At 36.7% G+C, this 22,513-nt stretch overlaps 1 protein-coding gene and 1 long non-coding RNA gene across 5 annotated transcripts in view; one reads left to right on the top strand and one right to left on the bottom strand.

Moving 5' to 3' along the window:
* The window catches only part of ARIH1 (ariadne RBR E3 ubiquitin protein ligase 1), a 116,562-nt gene that overhangs the window by 60,658 nt on the left and 33,391 nt on the right, over positions 1–22,513 (top strand). For 3 of the 4 annotated variants that reach the window (XM_021099102.2, XM_021099101.2, XM_021099103.2), the window contains 3 exons: positions 5,557–5,701; positions 14,808–14,900; positions 15,374–15,429. In XM_021099102.2, the coding sequence (XP_020954761.1) occupies positions 5,557–5,701; positions 14,808–14,900; positions 15,374–15,429 (294 nt within the window). The remainder of the gene's footprint in view (positions 1–5,556; positions 5,702–14,807; positions 14,901–15,373; positions 15,430–22,513) is intronic. The other variant, XM_084968904.1, reaches the window with a different exon arrangement.
* LOC146401653 (uncharacterized) lies at positions 7,165–13,435 on the bottom strand. Its single transcript, XR_014810615.1, has 2 exons — positions 11,653–13,435; positions 7,165–10,557 (listed from the first exon to the last, which is right to left on the bottom strand). It is a non-coding gene; the product is annotated as an uncharacterized LOC146401653 (long non-coding RNA).

The raw sequence follows: 22,513 nt of genomic DNA, 5'->3' as shown, positions 1-22,513 counted from the left end.
TGGCTTTTGTGTATTTAAAGTTTTCTGTGATAAACGAGTGCGGGAACCTTTTGGGAAGGTGGCATAGTTTATTGTGTTTCTCTTATGCTTTTGTTAATTCAAGCCTAGGTGGAGTTTCACTGTGGTAAGTTTCTTCATACACTTAACCTTCCTCAAAGCTCAAAACCAAAAGGATAAAGTATGGAAGAACAAATGGCAGAAAGTTTTTTGAAAATTATCCAGTAAGACTTTAAAAAAAATTTTTTTTTCCCTTTTACTTTTCTTTCTTTCTTTTTTCTTTTCTTTTCTTTTTTTTTTTTTTTTTTTTTTTGGCTGCCCTGAGGCATAAGGAGTTCCTGGGCCAGGGATCTAATCCTCTAATCCGAGCCAGAGTTGTGATCTCCACCTTCATTAGCTGCAGCAACAGCAGATCATTAACCCACTGCGTTGGGCTGGGGATCAAACCTCTGTCCCTTCTGCTGCAGAGATACCTTTGATCCCATTGTGCCACAGCAGGAACTCCGAGATACGATTTTTGTACTGCAGCTTGAAAGTAGTATTTATTAACTTTTATGGCAGATGGTCTTTTGGAAAGCTCAGGAGGTTTTATTATCATGCTGTTTTTTAATTAGGTTGAGTTTTTCTGTATAGAGAAAAAATAATTTCAGAATCTCAAAAAGTATTCTTTTTCTATAAAATAACACAGTCAGTGTATTTATTTAGCTATAAACCGTATATAATAATAATATTAAAATGAGAACTAAATTTATTTTTTAATTTAGCATAAAAACCCCAAAACTTTTAAAGTGAGTTTTTATTGACCTATTTTAAGTCCTCATTAGATTTTTTTTCTGACAAGGGCCAAAAGTCTTAGACCAAAAAAAAAAATTTTTTCTATTCCTAAATTATTAGACAGTTAACTAGTGTTCTGGAATTCTGAACTTTACCTACTAGAAGTTCGTATGTTTGCCAGTTACGACATTCTAATTTTAGTCCTTCCTTTGAAAGAATACCTTTAAAAACCACAAATGCTATGGTAAATCTTTTAATTTGTATAAAGTTCACCTCCTACTTCAGGAGCCCTTTTTATTTTTATTTTTTTGTTTTTACTTTTTAAATTTTTTTTTTTTTGTCTTTTGTCCTTACGGCCTGCACCTGCGGCACATAGAGGTTCCCAGGCTAGGGGTCAAATTGGAGCTACAGCTGCCAGCCTATGCCCCAGCAACGCAGGATCCGAGCCGCGTCTGCAACCTACACTACAGCTTATGGCAACGCCAGATCCTTAACCACTGAGAGAGGCCAGGGATTGAACGCTCAACCTCATAGTTCCTAGTTGGATTTGTTTCCGCTGCGCCATGAGTGGAACTCCCAGGAGCCCTTTTTAAATTTAAATTTTTATCCATTTAACACAAAGTTTTAAAAAATCTATAGTTTTAAAGGGGTTATAAATGAAAAATAGTGCTCAAATTCTCAGTTTCAGTCTCATTCCCAAAAGAAAAATACTCTTACTTCAATGTTTCTTAATAACTCACTTATACTACTATACTACACTAGATCTACTGGCTTCTTTTTATAGAAAGTGAAGATTAAGCTCTGAAACTAAGGTTTGTCTGTAAAGCCTGGAGAAAGCCTTATCATCTCATTGGTGTGTGTACTCTCTTGTTCCATTTTGCTGTTTTAAGGTTCATTTTCTTCATGCTTTATTATTTTTGCTTTTTATAAATATGGCAGTTTTTATTCATAGATTCAAATGAAAATCTGTTTTTTTGTGCCTTCGGCATTTTTGCTTAAATATGCCTTTTCTAAAAGTGGAAAAGTTGACACCATTAGAAGCAGGTTAATGAGGCCAAAGGATGGTTGAAGTGACAATTCCTGAAAGAGATGTCGATGCCACAAATCTTTTTTAGTGCTTTGTTGGAACATAATTGATGTATAGAATAATTGTTACTGTTTTGTTGCCTTTTAAAATCGAAGTTTGGTACCCATAAAATGTCACAGGAGAATGTTGAAACAAAACTTATTTTGTTATTTAGAAGTGAAAGTGTATGTATATGCAAGTGTATATGTGGCAATACATAATATGTATTATATGTTTTTATGAATTTTCATATATGTGTGTGTTTGCTCTCTCTCAAGCTTATAGTAATAGATAATTGATGTTTAAATATGTAACGGAAGCATTAATGGAGTATAAGGAGCATTGAACTCTGATAACTCAAGAATATACAGTGGAAAAGCCCAGTATATAACTTTAAAGTAGCTTATTATTTGCTTTTCACATTCTTCTGTGAAAATAAGTGCTACTTGAACAGTGGTCTTTTTATGAAGTATGAAGCCCTAGTGGCTTTTAAGATAAACTCATAATGATAAAATTAAATATTGACATAGCAAACAAATGATGATGCCACTCAATTCAAGAAGAAACACTAGCAAGTGATATACACCCCACCAGCCATGTCTCCCCTCCCCATAACCAGACATAGTTATATTCCTGCCTTGAAATTTAATTCATATTACTTGGTATATTTCTTTCAAATAGTCAAGGAAAATGAAAAATTGGCTGTTTAGGTACCATTTTGTTTAACTATATTTCTATAAATATACTGAAAGAACAAAACGAACTGTGGAGGGAGGAGGATTTTTTTTCATTTAATCTTTTCAAATCAATTTTTATTTTATAGTTGATTTACAATGTTGTATCAATTTCAGGTGTACAGCATAGTGATTCAGTTACACATATACATATATATCCATTTCTTTTTCAGGTTCTTTTCCTCTACAGGTTATTACAGAATATTGAGTAGGGTTTTCCTGTTTTATACAATAGGTCCTTGTTGAAATTACGCTTCTAATAATCTAGAGAAACCTAGGCCATGTGAGATATACGGTGGGGTACTGTAATCATGCTTTTTTCCATTAAAGGAAAAATGACACTGCCATTCTGTTTTTCTTTTCCTCAATATGGTTTTCTCAAAGGATGGGCAAATTTTGCAGGAAAGGAGGGTAGTAGTATCCTAGGATAAGCTTTGCAGCTGTTGACCAAAGTCAGTGAAGCAAGGAGAATATGTGTTATCTCATTAAACAAAGTGCCTGAGCTGCAGTGCTTCACACTGGATCAGTCGCTCTTCATTTTGGTCTGTTTTTCACAGGCAACGATATGCATAAAAGTCAGCAAACTGAAGGAATTTTCAGATATATAGGGGCTATGTATATACAGTATGGGGAGTTAAGAATCCACCTATATTCTTAGGCATAGTATCCTATAATAAAACTATCATAATTAGCAGAGATGGGCGAGTTTCCTTGTTCTCTTAAGAAAATTAAATGTAGACTCTAACTTGGGATCAAAGATAAACTGATAAAACAACAGAACAAGATTAAAAGGTGACAGAACTAAGAAAAAGAATAAAAGAATAAGTAGTAATCTTGCAGAAGTTAAAACCACATAAGCAACAGCAAGAAATAGTGCAGATTGGAGTTCCTGTTGTGGCTCAGTGGTAATGAACCCAATGAACCCATGAGGATGTCAGTTTGCATCCTGGCCTCAGTGGGTTAAGGATTCGACCTTGCCATGAGCTGTGGTATAAGTCATGGTGGAATATTATATACCAATGAAAAATAATGTAGTCCCACACTCCTTGACAAAGATGTTGTTACATATTATTTAGTGAAGAAAGCAGATAATAAGCCTGGAGTATGAAATTATATGAAACAAGCACCTGTCTGTTTGGCTGTATTTGCATAGAATGCTGTCTAGAATGTTTACCAGAGTATTAGGAGTTGGTAATCTTGTGTGGTCAAGTTTTGGATGACAAGGATTTATCCTTTCTTGAAAGCATGAGTATTTTTTATGAAGAGAAAGAGTTTGATTTATTTACCTATTGATAATTAGTGTTAGATTCATATATGTTCTACCTTTTAGATATAACTTGCATTTTTTTAGAGATAACATTTGTAAAAAAGCATTTGATCTATTTGCTTTATATATTTCGATTAGCTGAATCATCAGGCTTAACTTCATATGAGTTCCTCTTTTATACTGTGTTAACGTTTGACATTTTTGATAATTTGATCATTTAATTGAAACATAACTATAGTCAGAGTATTTATAAAAAGATACTTTGGTAAGTTCCCATTGTGGCTTAGTGGTAACAAACCTGATTAGTATTCATGAGGATGAGTGTTCAATCCCTGGCCCTGCTCATGGGTTAAGGATCCGGCGGTGCCCTGAGCTGTGGTGTAGGTCACAGACGAGACTCGGATCTGGCATGGCTGTGGCATAGGCTGGCAGCTGCAAGCTCCAATTCGAGCCCTAGCCTGGGAACTTCCATATGCCATGGGTGCGGCCATAAAAAAGACCAAAAAAAAAAAAAAAAGTATATATTTATTAGTCTTAGAGAGTGATGTGGTTCATTTCATTTGAGTGGTTTTCTGGAGGTAACAGTAAATGCTTTGACACAGCCTGAACAAGACTTTCATTAAAAATATTGGAAATCTCTTTTGGGTGTTGATGGTTTTTTATCTTGAAAGCCTCCTATTTATATACAAAGAACACTGTAGTTATTTAAACCTGGACTTTATAAGCTAAAAAGTAAATTCAGGAGTTCCTGCTGTAGTGCAACGGTGGCATCACTGTAGCATCAAGACGCTGGTACTTCCAGGCCTGGTGCAGTGGGGTAAGGGATCCAGTGTTGCCGCAGCTACAGCATAGGTTGCAACTGTGATCTGATCCCTGGCCCGAGAACTCCATATGCTGCAAAATGGCCAAAAGCAAAACAAAACAACAAAAAGTAAATTTACCAGATTCCACATTAGTATTTTTGTGGTTATATCGATTCACAAGTTGAAAGTTTATTGCTTTTCCCTTTAGAATGTTAAGATATTTCAGGAGGCTAAAGATCATGTATTAACTGATTAGTGGGAAATATTGGGCTAAGTTTTTACCACTATCTTTTGTCAAGAAGTTTACAATTTAGTTAAAACTCTGTATGTAGGACTTCCCATGCCATGCTGTTGATATCTTAGGTAGTAAACTACTTCTTTATATTTAGGTAGATATTTATATGGAAAAAACTAATACATAATTTGATATAAAAACTTCATAAAGATATACTTTTTTGTTTTCTCCTTTCCTAATGAAATAAAAATATTTTAAGAGACTATTTAGAAAGTTAGTCTTGTAGAGGCACGTCATATTTTCATTTTTAACAATGATTTGTAGGATATAGTATGCTTTGTAGGCAGTTTACTTACTAATATATTTAAACTGGAATAACTAAAATTTAATCAGTAAAGTTAATTCATTTGTGTGAAATATAGCCTACCCTTTTAAAATATCATTACTCTTCATAAGGTACTGCTAGAGATAGTACAACTTTTATCCTTAGTTTTAGTTATAGTACTGTTAATAATAATAGCTTAACTTCTCAGGCCAAAACAAAGTATGTCAAAGAACAAGAAAGGTTATAGTCTTGGTTTAATCACTTCATTGCTTTTCCCTGTAGAAAATCAGGTTTTTGGAGAGCTCTAACAGTTTGCTCTTGCTGGGCTCTCATCCTTTCTGTTTAAATAATGCAGGTACTTTGATGGAAACCTGGAGAAGCTCTTTGCTGAGTGTCATGTAATTAATCCAAGTAAAAAGTCTCGAACACGCCAGATGAATACAAGGTCATCAGCACAGGATATGCCTTGTCAGATCTGCTACTTGAATTACCCTAACTCGGTGAGTATCTGGTAGTTTAAGGTTAGCACAGACTCTGTATTTCAGAAGGTAAAGCAGCTTTTCATTTTTTAAAGAAAGGAAGATATGGGAATCTGGGGTTGTAGTAATTAAAGCAGTCATCTATCAAATATATTAAGGGAGAGAAAGAGTAAGCACTTGTTCTCTCTTCTTCCCCATTTGCTTTTTAAAGCAGCCACTTGTCCACATTGTCATTACATACCTAAGTCTTTTCCAGGTTTATTTTACCATCATAGGAGAATTGTGTAATAGGTAGCCAGGAAATAGAATTTTTTTCATCCAAATTATAATAGATTTAAAATAAGTTTTTAGACTAAATATCCAAAACATTTATAAAATGTCCTTAATGCTAGTTTGACCAGGTAGCTTCTAGGATTCTTCATAACAAAAGATTTTCACACATATAGTTCCATTTAACAGAGATTCTTAAGTACAAATGTTCTTCTTAAAACCTATTGAATTTAGATGATTTACTTTGGTATATCTAGTGAGGAAATTTAAGGCCTAAATAAACACAGTCTTCCTATAAAGGCACTTTATTAGTATCCATAGGAAAATTATATTTGTGGCCAAAATGAAAATTTGTTTAGTTACTTGGATGTCACCTCTTAAGGTGTTTCAATGTATCTAAGAATAATTTAATTCTATAATAATTATAATTATCTTGTTTATAGACTCTGCTTTAATAGTTAAACAGCTTTTTCTGGTAATCACTTTATACTAGGTCTTTATCACCCATATAGTATATGTTAACATATTGGAGCTTTTTCTTTTCTTTACTTTTTGTTGGGGGGCTATGCTGGTGGCATGTGGAAGTTCCCCAGCCAAGGATCTGAAGGTTTTTCATTGTTTATGTTAGTTTAACATGTGTACCTCTAAAGATTTTCTTTTGAAGGGAACTGATTTGTTCACACATGCAAGTGCTTAGGAAAGAAGTTAAAGAAAATTAATTATGTGCTCATTAATGGAAAATCAGAGTTAAAATAATTTAGAAGGTAAAATGCTGAATTGAATTTCCAGATTATCTAGTTTTGACCATTTGCTTCTTGGCTTTGGCTAGTTAATCGTTTAATCTTGCCAGGTTTCAGGTTTTTTTGTTTGTTTTTTTTTGTTTGTTTCAGGTTTTTTTAATCTTTCAAATAAGTTGAATAAGAAATTCTTTCAAATCTATCAGCCTGGGAATTGTACCATTTCCCCCTAAATCCCATTCTAACTTAAGTATTTAAAAAGAACAATCAGCACCACTATTAAAAATAATTAGGGAGTTCCTGTTGTGGCTCAGTGGGTTAAGAACCTGACTAGTATCTGTGGGATAAGGGTTCTATCCCTGGCCTCTCTCATTGGGTTAAGAATCCAGCATTGCTGCAAGCTGCAGCATAGGTCAAAGATGCAGCTCAGACCTGGCATTGCTGTGGTTGTGGCTGTGACGTAGGCTGTTGACTACTGCTCTGATTCGACTCCTAGCCTGGGCACCTCCATATGCCATGGGTACGGCCCTAAAAATACTTTGGCACAGTGGGTTAATGATCTGGCTGTCTCTTTAGAGGTGCCGTTTCCATCCTGGGGCCCAGGAGCTTCTATGTGCTGTGGGTGTGGCCTAAAAAGGGAAAATAAAACAACATTAAGTTTTGACCATTTTGTTATCTTTAACAGATTGTCTTTGCCAGTGACATTTGTTTCCCATTTACAGTTTATAAATGTTTCTGTGAAGTAATACTAAGACCCAAATAATTTGTCCCAGATTAGACAAGATTTCCTTATTCCTTGGCATTTCCCCTCCTGCTCTGTTATAGCCAGCTCCTCCTCAGTTTAAATCTTAAATGTAATTTGAGTACCAAAGGTAGCTACTTACAAATATACCCTGTAACTTTCTCTGTACCCTTGGTATTGTCTGACAGAACAAAGTAGAATTGAAAGTCATCTATAGAGATTTGCAGTATAAATTGTGCTTGTACTTGTAATTGATAGTAGAGAACCTACTATTCATTCATTCATTAACTCAACATACCAGGCACTATTCTAAATGTTAAAAACAGTGGCGAGTAAAGCATAATGCTTACCTCAGATAATTTACAGGGGTAAGCTGGGCAGATAAGTAAAGTGACATATTCAGAAAAAATGGTGAGTGCTTTGATGGGGCATCATACCATGGGGTTGTGTTAGAGAGACACCCAACCCAGTTACTGATCAGAGGCCTTCCCACAGACATTGACATTTGAACTAATCTCTCAAGGTGTGGAAGTTAGGTAAACTAGAAGAATGTAGCTAAAGGAAGAGAATGCAGTTCCAAGAATGGTAAACAGTGATAGCTTCAGAGAAAAGAATGGAAAGGTGAGTTTGGAATTAACAGTAGTTTACTGATGATCTTGGAAAGTTACTTTGACTATTGTGATAACATGGGAAGCCAGACTGCTTGGGCTGAAGAGTCATTGACTTGAAGATTGGAAAGGAAGTGGAGGCAATAAAATATAAACAAATTATTCTTTTAAAGGAAGTTTGGCTATGTAGGTGACAGGACAAAAAAAAACACAATAGCATGGGTCTGAAAAGTAAGTGTTATGGAAACACAATCATAACAATGAAATTAGGACTTCTCATGGTTTTTAAACTAATAAAGAAGAATAATTTTAACCTCTTCATTTTGCGTGTAAATGCTACCCTGAGATTCTTTGTTGAAGCTTTATTAATTGGATGTTTTCTTTATTTAGATTGTATAACTCCTGTGTTTCAATTTCTATTAGTCTCTTCAAACACTGATACTTACCTTTTATTATTGTGTATCTTCTATACCTTTGTCCTTCTAGAAAGCAACTTTGCTACACAAAAACAGGTTTTAAGTAAATACTTCTGATAGCTTAGTTTATAATACTTTGAAATTAACTATTTTGGTGGGGTTTTTTTTTGTTTGTTTGTTTTGTCCTTTTGTCTTTTTCTAGGGCCACTCCCGCAGCATACTGAGATTCCCAGGCTAGGGGTCTAATCAGAGCTGCAACCATTGGCCTATGCCAGAGCCTCAGCAACGCGGGATCTGAGCTGCGTCTGCAACCTAGACCACAGCTCTTGGCAACGCCAGATCCCCAACCCACTGGGCAAGGGCAGGGATCGAACCCTCAACCTCATGGTTCCTAGTCAGATTTGTTAACCACTGAACCACGACGGGAACTCTGGTCTCTTCTTTGAAAACAGTTTCCTAGAGAGTTCCTTGGTGGTCTGGTGGACTTGGCACTTTCACTTCTGTGGCCCTGGTCTGGGAACTGAGAACCCACATCAAGCTGGTGAATGCTATGGCCAAAAAAATTTTTTTTAATAAAATAAATAAAAATAATTTCCTGAGACTTTGGGACACTTTTTAAATTCAGAGAGTGTTTCCCCATCCCACTCTACCCTTGTGTTGTGGCCAATCAGGGGTTTCTTAGCCCTGGCAGGAGTTACTATATAATAATGTTCCTTTGAATCAAAGCATAATATCTAGCTATATTAAACCCTCTCTCTACTAGAAAATAATATAGCTTGGGCTACCGTATTTCATTTTTGTGAAGTAAATTTTATTTAAGGATAAGGTATGTTAGATAAATGCATTAAGTTGAAGACTGCATAGCTTATTCTCTGGTTCCCCACCCCTGGAGCTCCTCTGAATCTTTGTGCTCCTGGGAACACTGAATACACCTGACCTAATTACTGCCTTGTCTTCCTTTTTAACTCGTTCCATTTTACAGATGAGGGAACTGGCGCCCTTATTATTTGCTCAGTTATTATAAACAAAATGGCTTCGGCTTTAAAGATTATATGGGCAGCTTCTGATGGAGGGAAGATCATTCTTAATGTTCTTACAGCTGTTTGACATTAGTTGCTATGTGTGTAAATGGTGGAGATAAAAGAAGCTTTTAAGAATGTGCATTGTTCTTTGACTTCTTTTTCTTCAGGACCATTAATTTCTGTTGATAGTATTTTTTATATTTTTCATGTATTCTTCATCAGATACATTTATAATATACACAGAGATAAGTTCGATGAATAGATAATCTGATCCCCTGAGTCAGGCCCAGGGAGCCAAGTATGTAAGTATAAGTTAGTAAGGAAAAACAAATTTGTCAGAGGAGGAGGAAGGAAAGCAAAATAAGGAATTCTCTTGTGGCGTAGCAGGTTAAGGATCCAACGTGGTCACTGCAGTGGCTTGGGTCACTGCTGTGGCATGGATTCCCTCCTTGGCCCAGGAGCTTCCGCATGCTTCAGGCACAGCCCAAAAAAGGGAGGGGGGTTGGATAAGACAGACAGGAAGATACCCTGATATATCCATGATGACAAAACTCTTGAGCACAATGGCTATGTTGTATACAGGTTAGTTTTTGCTTTACCTTCAAACATATGAGTGTAATTTATTTCTAATTTATCTTGTTTAATCTTATTATTACGTATTTAAATTTGAAAAGTTATTGGAAAGAACAAAAGGCTTTGTTTTTGTCTTTTTATCTTATAGTGAACCCTGATGTAGAAATTCTAAAAGTAGAGATGTTACTTATAGTGATCACTTAGTAATCATTGTAATAACCTTTACTCTCTCAGTCTTAAGGATTCTTATTTGAAAAAAGAATAAAGCACTTGAGGATGTGTATGAGTTTTTAAGTTATGAGTAAAGCATTTTAGAATTGCTATTACATAGCTGTACTGTATTTGTCCTTTGTAGAATGTCCTTCTCATTACAGCCTCAAAAACCAAATAAACTACATTGGTAATCTGGCAAGAGATCTCTTTCACTACTGGGGAGTAATGAGAACAGATTTTTGTTTCCTAGAATTTTTTTTAATATGTAATATTGATTTCGCAAATACTTAGCTTCACTCATTTTGTGAATGACCTAGAATCATTTTCAGTCCCTTTTTTGAGGGGGGCGGGATCTTTTTAGGGCTACATCCACAGCATGTGGAAGTTTCTAGGCCAGGGGAGATGCAGTTGCCGGCCTACACCACAGCACGGCAATGCCAAATCCTTAACGCACTGAGTGAGGCCAGGGATTGAACCTGCATCCTCATGGATACTAGTCAGGTTTGTTGTCTCTGAGCCACAATGGGAACTCCAAATAACACCATATTTTAAACTTGATGTTTCCATGTCATTTAGTCTGTAAAACCAGTCACAAGACTCCAGTACATTTTTCTTCCATGACTACTTTCCAGGCATTTTTATATCATTGATATGATATGCTATAATATAGTATCTTCAGTATTTGCATTTATATCATAAGCAACATCAGAAGTTTTGTAAGCATACTGTAAATAATAGCCAAATGGAAAATGTAAAAGAATTTAAAATGCCACTTATAAAAGGCTTAGAAGAGCCACAAAATTAATAAAAGAGCTTAGGGATAAACTTGGCAAAAAGTATGAGAGATCTTACTTTCATAAGGAAAGTAAGGGGAAGTAAATGGATGACAAATATTTGGAAAAATAGAATAATAATAAAAAGAATAGATTGATGGGGATAGGAGGGGAACTAATCCTGCTAAATTCAGGAATAAGCACTGCATTGGAAAAGGATAGAGTGAAGTATGCATGAGGATAATTTAGTATATAATAGAGGAGGAATTTTAAATAAGGTATATAATAAATGATGTTAGAACAACTTGATAGCCATTTGGGGTGGAAACGTAAATTCCTACCCAAGTCCTTATATCAGAGTTAATTAATTTAGAAGGCCTAAATTGTGAAACTAACACATTGTGCTACATATAACTAAATAGCTTCTCTGTTGCAGCAAAATGTAAACATTTAAACTGGGAGAAGATATTTTCCATACTTAAAAAAAACCAATTTTCTAAATAAGTAAAACTCCTCAGTTAATCAGTAAGAAGAAAAGCCTAGGAGTTCCCATTGTGGCTCAGCGGAAATTAATCTGACTAGTATCCATGAGGACACAGGTTCAATCCCTGGCCTCACTCAGTGGGTTAAGGATCCAGCATTGCTGTGAACCATGGTATAGATTGCAGACTCAGCTCACATGGCTCAGATCCTTCGTTGCTGTGATTGTGGCGTAGGCCAGCATCTGTAGCTGTGATTTGACCCCTAACCTGGGACCCCTAACCTGTGAGTGGGCAAAATAGGTGATGAAAGAACACAGAAAAAGAAATATACAGCCTTAAATCTTTCTTCAGATGTTTAAACTTCACTCATAAAAGGAAATTAAAATTATAACTAATGGTAATTGATGGAGTTCATTTTCACTTGTTAGATTGGCAGAGATTGAAGAGTTGGAATATTTTACTGTGTTGACATGGGTGTGAGAATTAGGTTCTCTTCAGTGGTGTAAATTACTACAACCTCTTTGAACAAAGCTTTGTAATAAGTTGTAAATATATACTGTTATAATTTCACTTGTAAAAATTTGTCCTGAATACATGAATTTGATCATAATCATCATCGTCATCATCAAGAAATCCAGGAGTTCCTGCTGTGGTGAAACAGGATCGATAGCGTCTCTACAGCACTGGGATGCAGGTTCAATGCAATGTGAGGCACAGCGGGTTACAGGATCCAGCATTCCCTCAGTTGATCCCTGGTTTGGGAACTCCATGTGCCACAGGGTGGCCAAAAAAGAAAAGGATAAAGAAAATGAGAATTCCAAAGAGAGTTTGTGGTACTTTTTGTATGTATCTATACTTGTGTTCATTAGAACATCTTTGGAAGAATATAATATGTAAATATATTGGAAATAGGGATTACTTCTGGGTAGCGAAGTAGAGGATGAGGAAGACTTCTTTTTCAACGTAAGTTCATTGTTAAATAACTGTTTTTAACCATGAGCCTGTATTACTTAATTCATTTAAAAATAATTTGGTAGCAAATATTATAAAATATTCATAAACTAAAATGCAGTAACCATTGTCTTTTGAAAGTGCAGTCCTCTAGACTTTTTTTTTTTTTTTTTGGTCTTTTTGCCTTTTCTAGGGCCATACCTGCGGCATATGGAAGTTCCCAGGCTAGGTATTGAATCGGAGCTGTAGCTGCCGACCACAGCCACAGCCACAGCAACTCGGGATCCAAGCCATGTCTGTGACCTATGCCACAGCTCACGGCAACGCCGGATCCTTAACCCACTGAGCAAGGCCAGGGATCAAACCCAAAACCTCATGGTTCCTAGTCGGATTGGTTAACCACTGAGCCACGACAGGAACTCCAAGACTCTCTTTAATATTACTTAAAATACATCTTTTTAAGATCCTGTTATAGAATATAGTATACTTCATTTAACTGTCTATCAAATTAGCAGTATTTCAAATCATGTAAGTAATGTTACTATTATTCTGTTCAAGTAAATATTTTAGTTTCCATAAGATTTTATTTATTTTCTAGATTAGCTGTGTTCCATGCAGTTCCATGAAGTTCTGTATTTGTGTGACATTTAAAAAATAATAGCTTTATTGAGATATAATTCACTTACCAAACAACTCATCTATTTAAAGTGGTCTTTAATATACTCACAGTTGTGCTGACATTATCACAATTAATTAGAACATTTTTATAACCTCAAAAGACCTGTATCCTTTTATCGTCAATTCCCATTCCCCCCTGAAGCTTCCCAGCCCTAGGCAACTGCAAATCTACTTTCTTTCTCTATGAATTTGCCTATTACGGACATTTCATATAAGTGAAATCCAATAATATGTGGTATTTTGTGATTGGCTTTTTTCACTTAACATGATGTTTTCAAGGTTTGTCCACATTAGGTTTCAATACTTCTTTCTATGGCTGAGTTATACCCCGTTATATAGATACTCTACATTTTGCTTATTTTTCAGTTGATAGACATTTTGAGGTGTTTCTACTTTTGGATTATTGTGGATAATGCTTCTGTGAACATTTGTATACAAGTTTTTGTGTGGGACGTGTGTTTTCAGTTCTTTGGAATGGAGTTGCTGGATCATATGGTAATAACTGTTTAATTTTTTGAGATACTGCCAGAATGTTTTCCAAAGTTCCTGTACCATGTTACATTCCCACCAGCAGTGTATGAGATTTCTAATTTCTCCACATTCTTGTCAACACTTTTATCTGTCTTTTTTTTTTTTTTTTTTTTTTTTTTGCTATTTCTTTGGGCCGCTTCTGCGGCATATGGAGGTTCCCAGGCTAGGGGTCGAATTGGAGCTGTAGCCACCGGCCTACGCCAGAGCCACAGCAACACGGGATCCGAGCCACGTCTGCAACCTACACCACAGCTCACGGCAACGCCGGATTGTTAACCCACTGAGCAAGGGCAGGGACCGAACCCGCAACCTCATGGTTCCTAGTCGGATTTGTTAACCACTGCGCCATGACGGGAACTCCTGTCTTTTTGGTTATAGCTGTCTGTCCTAGTGGGTATAAAGTAGTGTTTGATTTGGCTTTGACTTAGATTTCCCTGATGACTAAGGATATGATGTTGAGCATCTTCTCATACTCAAACACAGACTTGTCTGTGTTTTCTAAAAGTTATAAATATCTACTATAAATAAATGCATTTCTGGAGTTTCCGTCGTGGCCTAGTGGTTAGCAAATCCGACTAGGAACCATGAGGTTTCGGGTTTGATATTTGGCCTTGCTCAGTGGATTAAGGATCTGGCATTGCTGTGAGCTGTAGTATAGGTCGCAGGCTGGCGGGCTATAGCTCCGATTTGACCCCTAGCCTGGGAACCTCCATATGCCGTGGGTGTGGCCCTAGAAAAGACAAAAAAAATAAAATAAAAAATACAAAATAAAATAAATGCATTCCTCATTAGGTATTTGCTGTTCAGTGTATTTGCATGTATTGATTTCACCACCTAGAAGTTCATTTTAGGAGCCCATTTAGTCTTGTCAAATTAGACATTTTAGCCACTATAAGAAATATGACTTAATAGAGCCTTAGTAAGGGAGTTCTCTTGTGGCACAGCAGGTTAAGGATCTGGTGGTGTCACTGCAATGGCTTGGGTTGCTGTTGTGGTGAGGGTTTGATTCCTGGTCCAGGAACTTCAACGTGCTGTGGGCATGGCCAAAGAAAAGAACCTTATTGAGTCACTATGTGTAGTGATTTTTCTGCTAATGTTTTTTTTAAAGTCCATGTATTATTTTTGTTGCAGTATTTCACTGGCCTTGAATGTGGACATAAGTTTTGTATGCAGTGCTGGAGTGAATATTTAACTACCAAAATAATGGAAGAAGGCATGGGACAGGTAAAGAATGCAATTTGTTTTTTAGTTTTTGTTGAGTTTCCTACAGTGTTTAGACTCTTAAACAGGTGAAGCATTCTGGATTGTGAATTGCATGGGGAAACTTTTTCCTAGATTAAAATGACTAAAAGATAATGGAGACTTTTTAAATTTACAGTGTGGCATTCCAGTTAAAGATACAGTCTAGGTAATGTATTTTCGGCAGGCATTAGCATTTTTGTTTATCAGGTTAAACTTGTTTAGAACTCTTGTTTTGTCTCTTGCTTTTCTGTTCAAGTTTTATATTGAAAAACCAATCGTTTAGGTTAGCATTTTTAGTTACTTTATGGTGATAAACACATTTCCTTTAATAGAAGGGGCATAATTTAGGACCTATTGATGTTAAGGTATCTGCAGAACCTAGTAAAGTGCGTGGCAGTGGTAAGCATTCAGTAAATATTTGTTGAATAAAGACATTAAATTTCAATCTTTTTCAGACTATTTCGTGTCCTGCTCATGGTTGTGATATTTTAGTGGATGACAACACAGTTATGTAAGTACTTTTTGTATATTCTGCATGTTGAATATTGATTGATTGGCTAAACCAAATTAATTTTTGCCCAACACTACAGAGGAGGTGAAATTTTAAAAAGTTGGAAAAGATTTTCTAATCTGCATTCCTTTGTAGCGCACAAGTCTGCTTTTAACCTAGTTAAATGCCCAGTTAATATTCTGGTAAACTTGGCAACACTAGATAGCTAGATTTCAGTAAACCTTGGAATTGGAGAACAGGATGTGTCATTGTGTCAGTTTATGTCCTCTGGGAAGCAGATGCTAAGAGAGTTAAAAGGGGAGGTGGTATTTATTGTGGGATAGCACCTATGTATGATAAAGAGGAGGAGAAGCAGTAGGCAGACCTTGATAGAGTTCTGACTCCTGTTACGGAGAGAAAGAAGGGAAGAGGATTCAGTAGGACAAGACACAGACTATGTTGCAGCTGTTAGAGTGTCTGGCAGCCCTGTAGGGAACTCCAGTGCATAGATTTCCCAAAGAGGAATGCCTCAATAAGCAGAAATGGCCAGACCCTGGTACCTTTGTCATGCTCGGTCTTTCACTGAGAGCTAACCAGGGAGAATGTGGCCTCAGCTGGAACACTGCTACAGATACCAAAGGCATGGTAACAGGAGGCTCTTGGCTCATTACCCACCTTGTGAAAGGTTCCCTTTTGAAGGGGAAAAACAAACTTGAAGAAACAAATGTAGTTAACTCCTATGTGTGAAGTAAAATCCCAGGTTGCTTAAATTCCTGAGTCAGTGCTGTTTCATAACCTCAGGCTACCTAATTGACTTCAGTCTAGGAAAAAAAAAACAGATTGAAGGCCTGAATGATCCACAAACAAATTACATAATTAGTCCTGGATAATTGCCTAAGGTATGTCTGTTTAAGCAATGGGATTTGAAGGTAATAAAAGTAAAAGCAGCCATGGGCTTTAGTGAGCAAATTTCTTAACTTAATGAAGCCATAAATTGACTTAACCAGCACAGTTTATAAAGCCCCTGATTCCTCTTTATTAATCCCAACCTTCTTTAGTTTACTAACACGTAGTTACTGTTGTTGTCAGCTTATGTTAATACTGTTGCTATCTTTCAGTAAGTCTTATCTCCATTATTGTTGTAAACTAGTAGAAATAAACCGTGTATCATCTTACGGTACCACCATTCCTTCAGCTGTCTTTATCTTATATTCTTTAATCAGTACATTTCATCAATATGTACTTGTATCCTTTCATTCATTCCACAGACATTTACTGGGAGCCTCCTTATTAATGCTCATATACAGAGGAGAACAGAAAAATTAAGATGACATTTTGTTTCCCCAGGAAGTTCATAATAATAAATAAAATGCATAGTTTAAGTTTTATATATAAAGGTATATGTAAAGTACAGTTAAAAAGAAGCAAATTACTAAAGAAATTAGGGCGATTTTACTTAGGGAGTAATACTAAGAAGTTCATGAACTTCTCTATTAATGTATTCTGTAGCTAGAGCACAGAGTTAGCAGACTACTGGAGATGAGGATGAAAAGAATTTGACAATTTATGGTGCATTTCTTCATAGATGGTTTAGACTGATAAGATTTGCAGATTTGAGGCAATATTACAAATCCACAATAATCATGACAGTGTGGTACTGGTACCAAAACAGACATTCAGACCAATGGAACAGAATAGAGAACCCAGAAATAAACCCAGACACCTATGGTCAGTTAATCTTCAACAAAGGAGTCAAGAATATAAAATGGGAAAAAGACAGTCTTTTCAGCAAATGGTGCTGGGAAACCTGGACAGTTGCATGTAAATCAATGAAGTTGAAACACACCCTCACACCATGCACAGAAATAAACTCAGAAATGGGCAAAAGACCTGAATAGACATTTCTCCCAAGAAGATATACAGATGGCGAACAAGCACATGAAAAAATGCTCAGCATGATTATTAGAGAAATGCAAATCAAAACTACTATGAGGTACCACCTCAAACCAGTCAGAATGGCCATCATTAATAAGTCCACAAATAACAAATGCTGGAGAGAGTGTGGAGGAAAGGGAATCTGCCTACACTGGTAGGAATGTAAATTGGTACAACCACTATGGAAAATAGTGTGGAGGTACCTTAGAAAACTAAATATAGAACTCCCATATGACCTAGCAGTCCCACTCTTGGGCATATAGCCAGACAAAACTTTCCTTAAAAAAGACACATGCACCCCTATGTTCATTGTAGCACTATTCACAGTAGCCAAGACATGGAAACAACCTAAATGGCCATGCACAGATGAATGGATTAAGAAGATATGGTATATAAACACAATTGAATACAACTCAGCCGTAAAAAGAACAAAATAATGCCATTTGCAGCAACATGGGTGGAACTAGAGACTCTCACACTAAGTGAAGTAAGTCAGAAAGAGGAAGACAAATACCATATGATATCATTTATATCTGGAATCTAATACATGGCACAAATGAACCTTTCCACAGAAAAGAAAATCATGGACATGGAGAAAAGACTTGGGGTTGCCCAGAGTGAGGGGGAGGGATTGATACGGACTGGGAATTTGGGGTTAATAGATGTAAACTATTGCCTTTGGAATGGATAAGCCAAGAGATCCTGCTGTATAGCACTGGGAACTATATCTAGTCACTTATAATGGAGCATGATAATGTGAGAAGAAAGAATGTATACATGTATGTGTAACTGGGTCACTGTGCTGTACAGTAGAAAATTGGCAGAACACTGTAAACCAGCTATAATGGAAAAAAGTAAAAATCATTAAATAAAAAAGTAAATAAAAATAAATAAGTTGGTAGCATTGAAGTTTTGTAATATTACAAACGAGTGTGACCTCATTAAGTTAAAAGTGTAAAAAGAATTTGGTAGTATCTAATGTGAGAATTTAGTACAGTGGGGAATATAAACTGTTGCAACTTTTTGGTAATATAGTTTGGTGGTTCCTACAAATGTATATGCTCTTTGGCCTTTTGTTTAACAGTTTCATCACTTTGAATGTGTCATTCTGCTGCCTCCTTGCCTCCATTGTTTCTGCTAAGTCAGCCATTAATCATATTGTCTGGTTTGCTGCTTTCAGGATTTGCTGCGTCTTGGAGTTCTCTTGTGACACAGTGGGTTAAGGATCTGGCATTATCACTACAGTGGCTTGGGTTGCTAATGTGGTACAGGCTCATTCCCTGGCCAGGGAACTTCTGCATGCCGTGGGAGTGGCCCCCAATTTTTTTTTTTGCTGTGTCGTTAGCATAAGTTTTGACTGGTATATCTAGATGTGGTTCTCTTTGTGTTTATCCTTTTTGGGGTTTTTTTCTTTCTTTCTTTTTTTTTTTTTTTTTTTTTAGGGCCATGGGTATGGCATATGGAATTTCCCAGTCTAGGGGTTGAATTGGAGCTGTAGTTGCCAGCCTACGTTACAGCCATGGCAAAGCCAGATCCAAACCCTGTCTGCAGCCTCCACTGCAGCTCTCAGCATAGCCGGATCCTTAGTCCACTGAGCAAGGCCAGAGATTGAACCCACATCCTCATGAATATTAGTCAGGTTCTTAACCTGCTGAGCCACAACGGGAACTCTAGTTTTTGAGGTTTCTTGAGCTCTTTGGGTGCTGTATTCAGGCTGTTGCATGCAGAGAAAACTTTGATAATACTCATAAGAGAATTTTAATAATAACGTTATTATCTGAGGGTTTAGGAGTTGAGATGAGAAATTTTTTATTTTCACCTTAAACAGTTGTATGCTGTGTGGTGTATAGCAACATAATATTAATAAATGAAGGTGAGGGTTTTTTTTTTTTTTTCATGTAAACTCCAGTAACTGAAACACGCTTGTTTTTCTTAGTATGAAAGAAACTAAATCCTCCCCAATTGTGGATTATAGTTTTTTAATTTCCAACTTGATAGTTTTAAAAATGGTTTCTTGTTTTAATTTGAACTAAACTCGTTTGGAACTTGAGACTGAAACCTTTTCCTTTCCTGATAATGTATTACCCTTTAACCCTCTCAAGTTGAAGCTCACTTTTTCCCTCTATGTGTACCTTATGGCCAAGAGGTGAAGTCATTCTCCCCCTTGGTCTCAGGGCTGTATTCAGACCATTTCTCTACTTCAGTTTAAAATCCCCATAAATCCTTTGAGACTTGTGTTATCCAGCTGTTTCATGGTCCTTTGTGCTTAGACTTCTTGGTTTGTCCCACTTAATTATTTGTAGTGCTAACACCTCACTCACAGGCTTTTCTTTCTCCCAAGGCTTGCTGTCAATCCAGTGTGATTTCATGTCTATATTTATTGTTCATTCTACACCCTAGCCCTGTAGCTCTCAAAGTGTAGCCCCCCAACCAGCAGCATCACCTTCACCTCGGAATGTTATGAGAATGCACATTTTCAGGCCTAGCTCCAGACTGCTGAATCAGAAACTCTGGGTATAGGGCCCAGCAGTATGAACCACAAGCTCTCTTAGTATGGTTCTGATGCATGCTTCAGTTTAAGAACTCCTGCCTTTCATTTCTATGTTTTACTCATTTCCAGTAAAATCTCCTTTACCTCAGCCACCTACAACTAAGGCCACCATTGTAGGCCTACTTCTCATCTACTCTAATTGACTTTACAAAATCACCTTCCCTGCCTTTACCTAAAAGAGTACTCCTCTGAGTTCTGTTCTATTCACTATTCTCACTCTGTAATTTATACACTTTTCCTAGGCATACACTGGGAATTCCCTCTTTTGAGCTTGAGACTTACGTATCCCACTGCCTTTCAGGCATCTCCATTTGTATATTCTTCTGACTTTATCTGGTGCAGCCCTCCTACTACTTCTGTCAACACCAAACTCACTCATTCTACTTGCTTCTAAGTGTCAAAGAATGGCATCACTAGGTATTAAAGCCTTGACTAAATTAGAAATGTTGGTGGTATCCCTGATTCATTTTTGTCCTGTGTTTGTCACAGTCATCCTTGCACCAAAACTCTGTGAATTTTACATCCCTTAAATCCATCCATTTCTCTCTGTTCTTTCTGCCATTGACCTGATCCAGTCCATCATTGTCTTTTAGCTGGGAATCTGCAACTGGCTCCTAAGTGATCTCTTGTAACCAATGTCATCACCTTTCAGTTCTTCTTTACAAATGGCTTCTGTTGTCCTATGCTGTTTACCTTTACAGCTTCATCTTTTGCCTCACCTTTTTTCACATTCTCTGTTCGAGCCACATAGAACTTGATTTTTTGAAAGCACTGTGCTTTTTATTTGCATTTGGTTTGATTTGATTTTTGTTTACTTTTTTCCTACTGTATTCTGACTTTCATGTAAGTAGTATTCTCTTCCTATTTTATTCTTCATCTCACTTAACTTACTTGTCATCTTAGTTATTCTTTGTGCCACAGTTTTAACTGATTTTCATTTTCAATTTGGTAAGCATCCTCTGTGCTCTGAGAGCCCCCATATTTTCCTTACCATACACTTTCATAATTGCCTATATTCGTGTCTGTATTCTTTCTTAGGCTGTAAGTTGACTCCAGGTATCCTATTTATGTTGACCGAATTTCCATTCAAGATGTGTGGCTCTAATCTTGGAAACACTACACTCTGAAATTATTCACTGATCTCTCAAGGCTTCTTAGACTCACTTTTTTTTTTTTTTTTTTTCTTTCTGCTTTTTAGGGCTGCACCTGTGTCATATGAAAGTTACCAGGCTAGGGGTCTAACTGGAGCTACAGCTGCCGGCCAACACCACAGCCACAGCAACACTGAATCCAGTCCATATCTGCGAACTACACCACAGCTCACGGCAACACTGGATCCCCCACCCACTGTGTGAGGCCAGGGATCAAAACCCACATCCCCATGGTACTAGTTGGATTTGTTTCCTCTGTGCCACAGTGGGAACTTGCTACACTCACTTCTTAAGATTAGCGATTCATTGGGCTCACCTTTTTATTCCTTAGGAACAGGTGTGTAACAGGCACGAGTATAGGCATGTATCCTTGAGTAAATAACTGGAAGTGTATTATTCTCTCTGCTTTCATAAGCATATGTAATCATTGCAAACACCAGGGATTGGTTTGTGCTAAGATACCACTAAGGCTATTTGGCTAAGTGGGTCTCCCTACACAATGGCCTTGTATAGTATACTTTGAGAAATTTTTCATTGTTCCAAGATTTATCCTTGATGTCATCATGAGATTAATGAAAACCATTTATCTAAATTATTTAGAGTTCCCTGATGGCTCAGTAGGTTAAGGACCTTGTATTGTCACTGCTATGGCTTGGGTTACTCCTGTGGTGCAGGTTCAGTCTCTGGCCTTGGAACTTCTACATGCTAGAGGCACACTAAGTAAATAAATAAATAGATAAATAATCAATCACTTGGGGCAAAATACAGGTTCATCTATTTCTGTTCATCCTAGCAGTTGGTTAGTTTTTTAATGTAGTTGTTTGGGCCTAAATTTCTTTTACTATATATAGCTTCTCTAATAATCTTAGATACACTAAAAGTAAACATGTATCTATTTAGTCTTTAAAGACCTTCAAGTAATATATTTAATTTCATCTTGACTAATCATTATTAGCATTAACCACACACCTGGAATTGTGCTATTCTAGTTTATCCTGCTAGGTTTGTCTGAAAAATGGAATGATTTATTTTCACATATGGAAGTTTTAGAAACAGACAAGCGGAAATAATGTCAGCAACTCATTGCCATCACTTCTAGCAGAATTATGCCAGATTTTTTTTTTTTCGTCTTTAGTGTGGCATATGGAAATTCCCAGCTAGAGAATTGGAGCTGCAGCCACCAGCCTACACCACAGCCACAGTAATGTGGGATCCGAGCCATGTCTGTGACCTACACTACAGCCCACAGCAACATCAGATCCTTAACCCACTGCGCAAGGCCAAAGATTGAACCAGTATCCTCGTGGATACTCCTCAGATTTGTTTCCACTGAGCCATGACAGGAGCTCTGCCAGATGCTTTTTTAATAGCTTTAACTGTTACATCAGATTTTTAAAAAATGGATCTTAGAATCTTAGTATCTTAGAGACAATGCATACCTCTGTTGGCTCAATCTCTACTTGTCTGA

This window comes from Sus scrofa, chromosome 7, assembly GCF_054392235.1.
Source record: "Sus scrofa isolate SSC_HxYL_T2T_F1_AM1 chromosome 7, Sscrofa_HxYL_maternal_Yorkshire_Landrace_v2.0, whole genome shotgun sequence".
NCBI lineage: Eukaryota > Metazoa > Chordata > Mammalia > Artiodactyla > Suidae > Sus > Sus scrofa.
The sequence above is the reverse complement of the archived record's forward strand: the minus strand, read 5'-3'. Positions and strand labels throughout refer to the sequence as shown.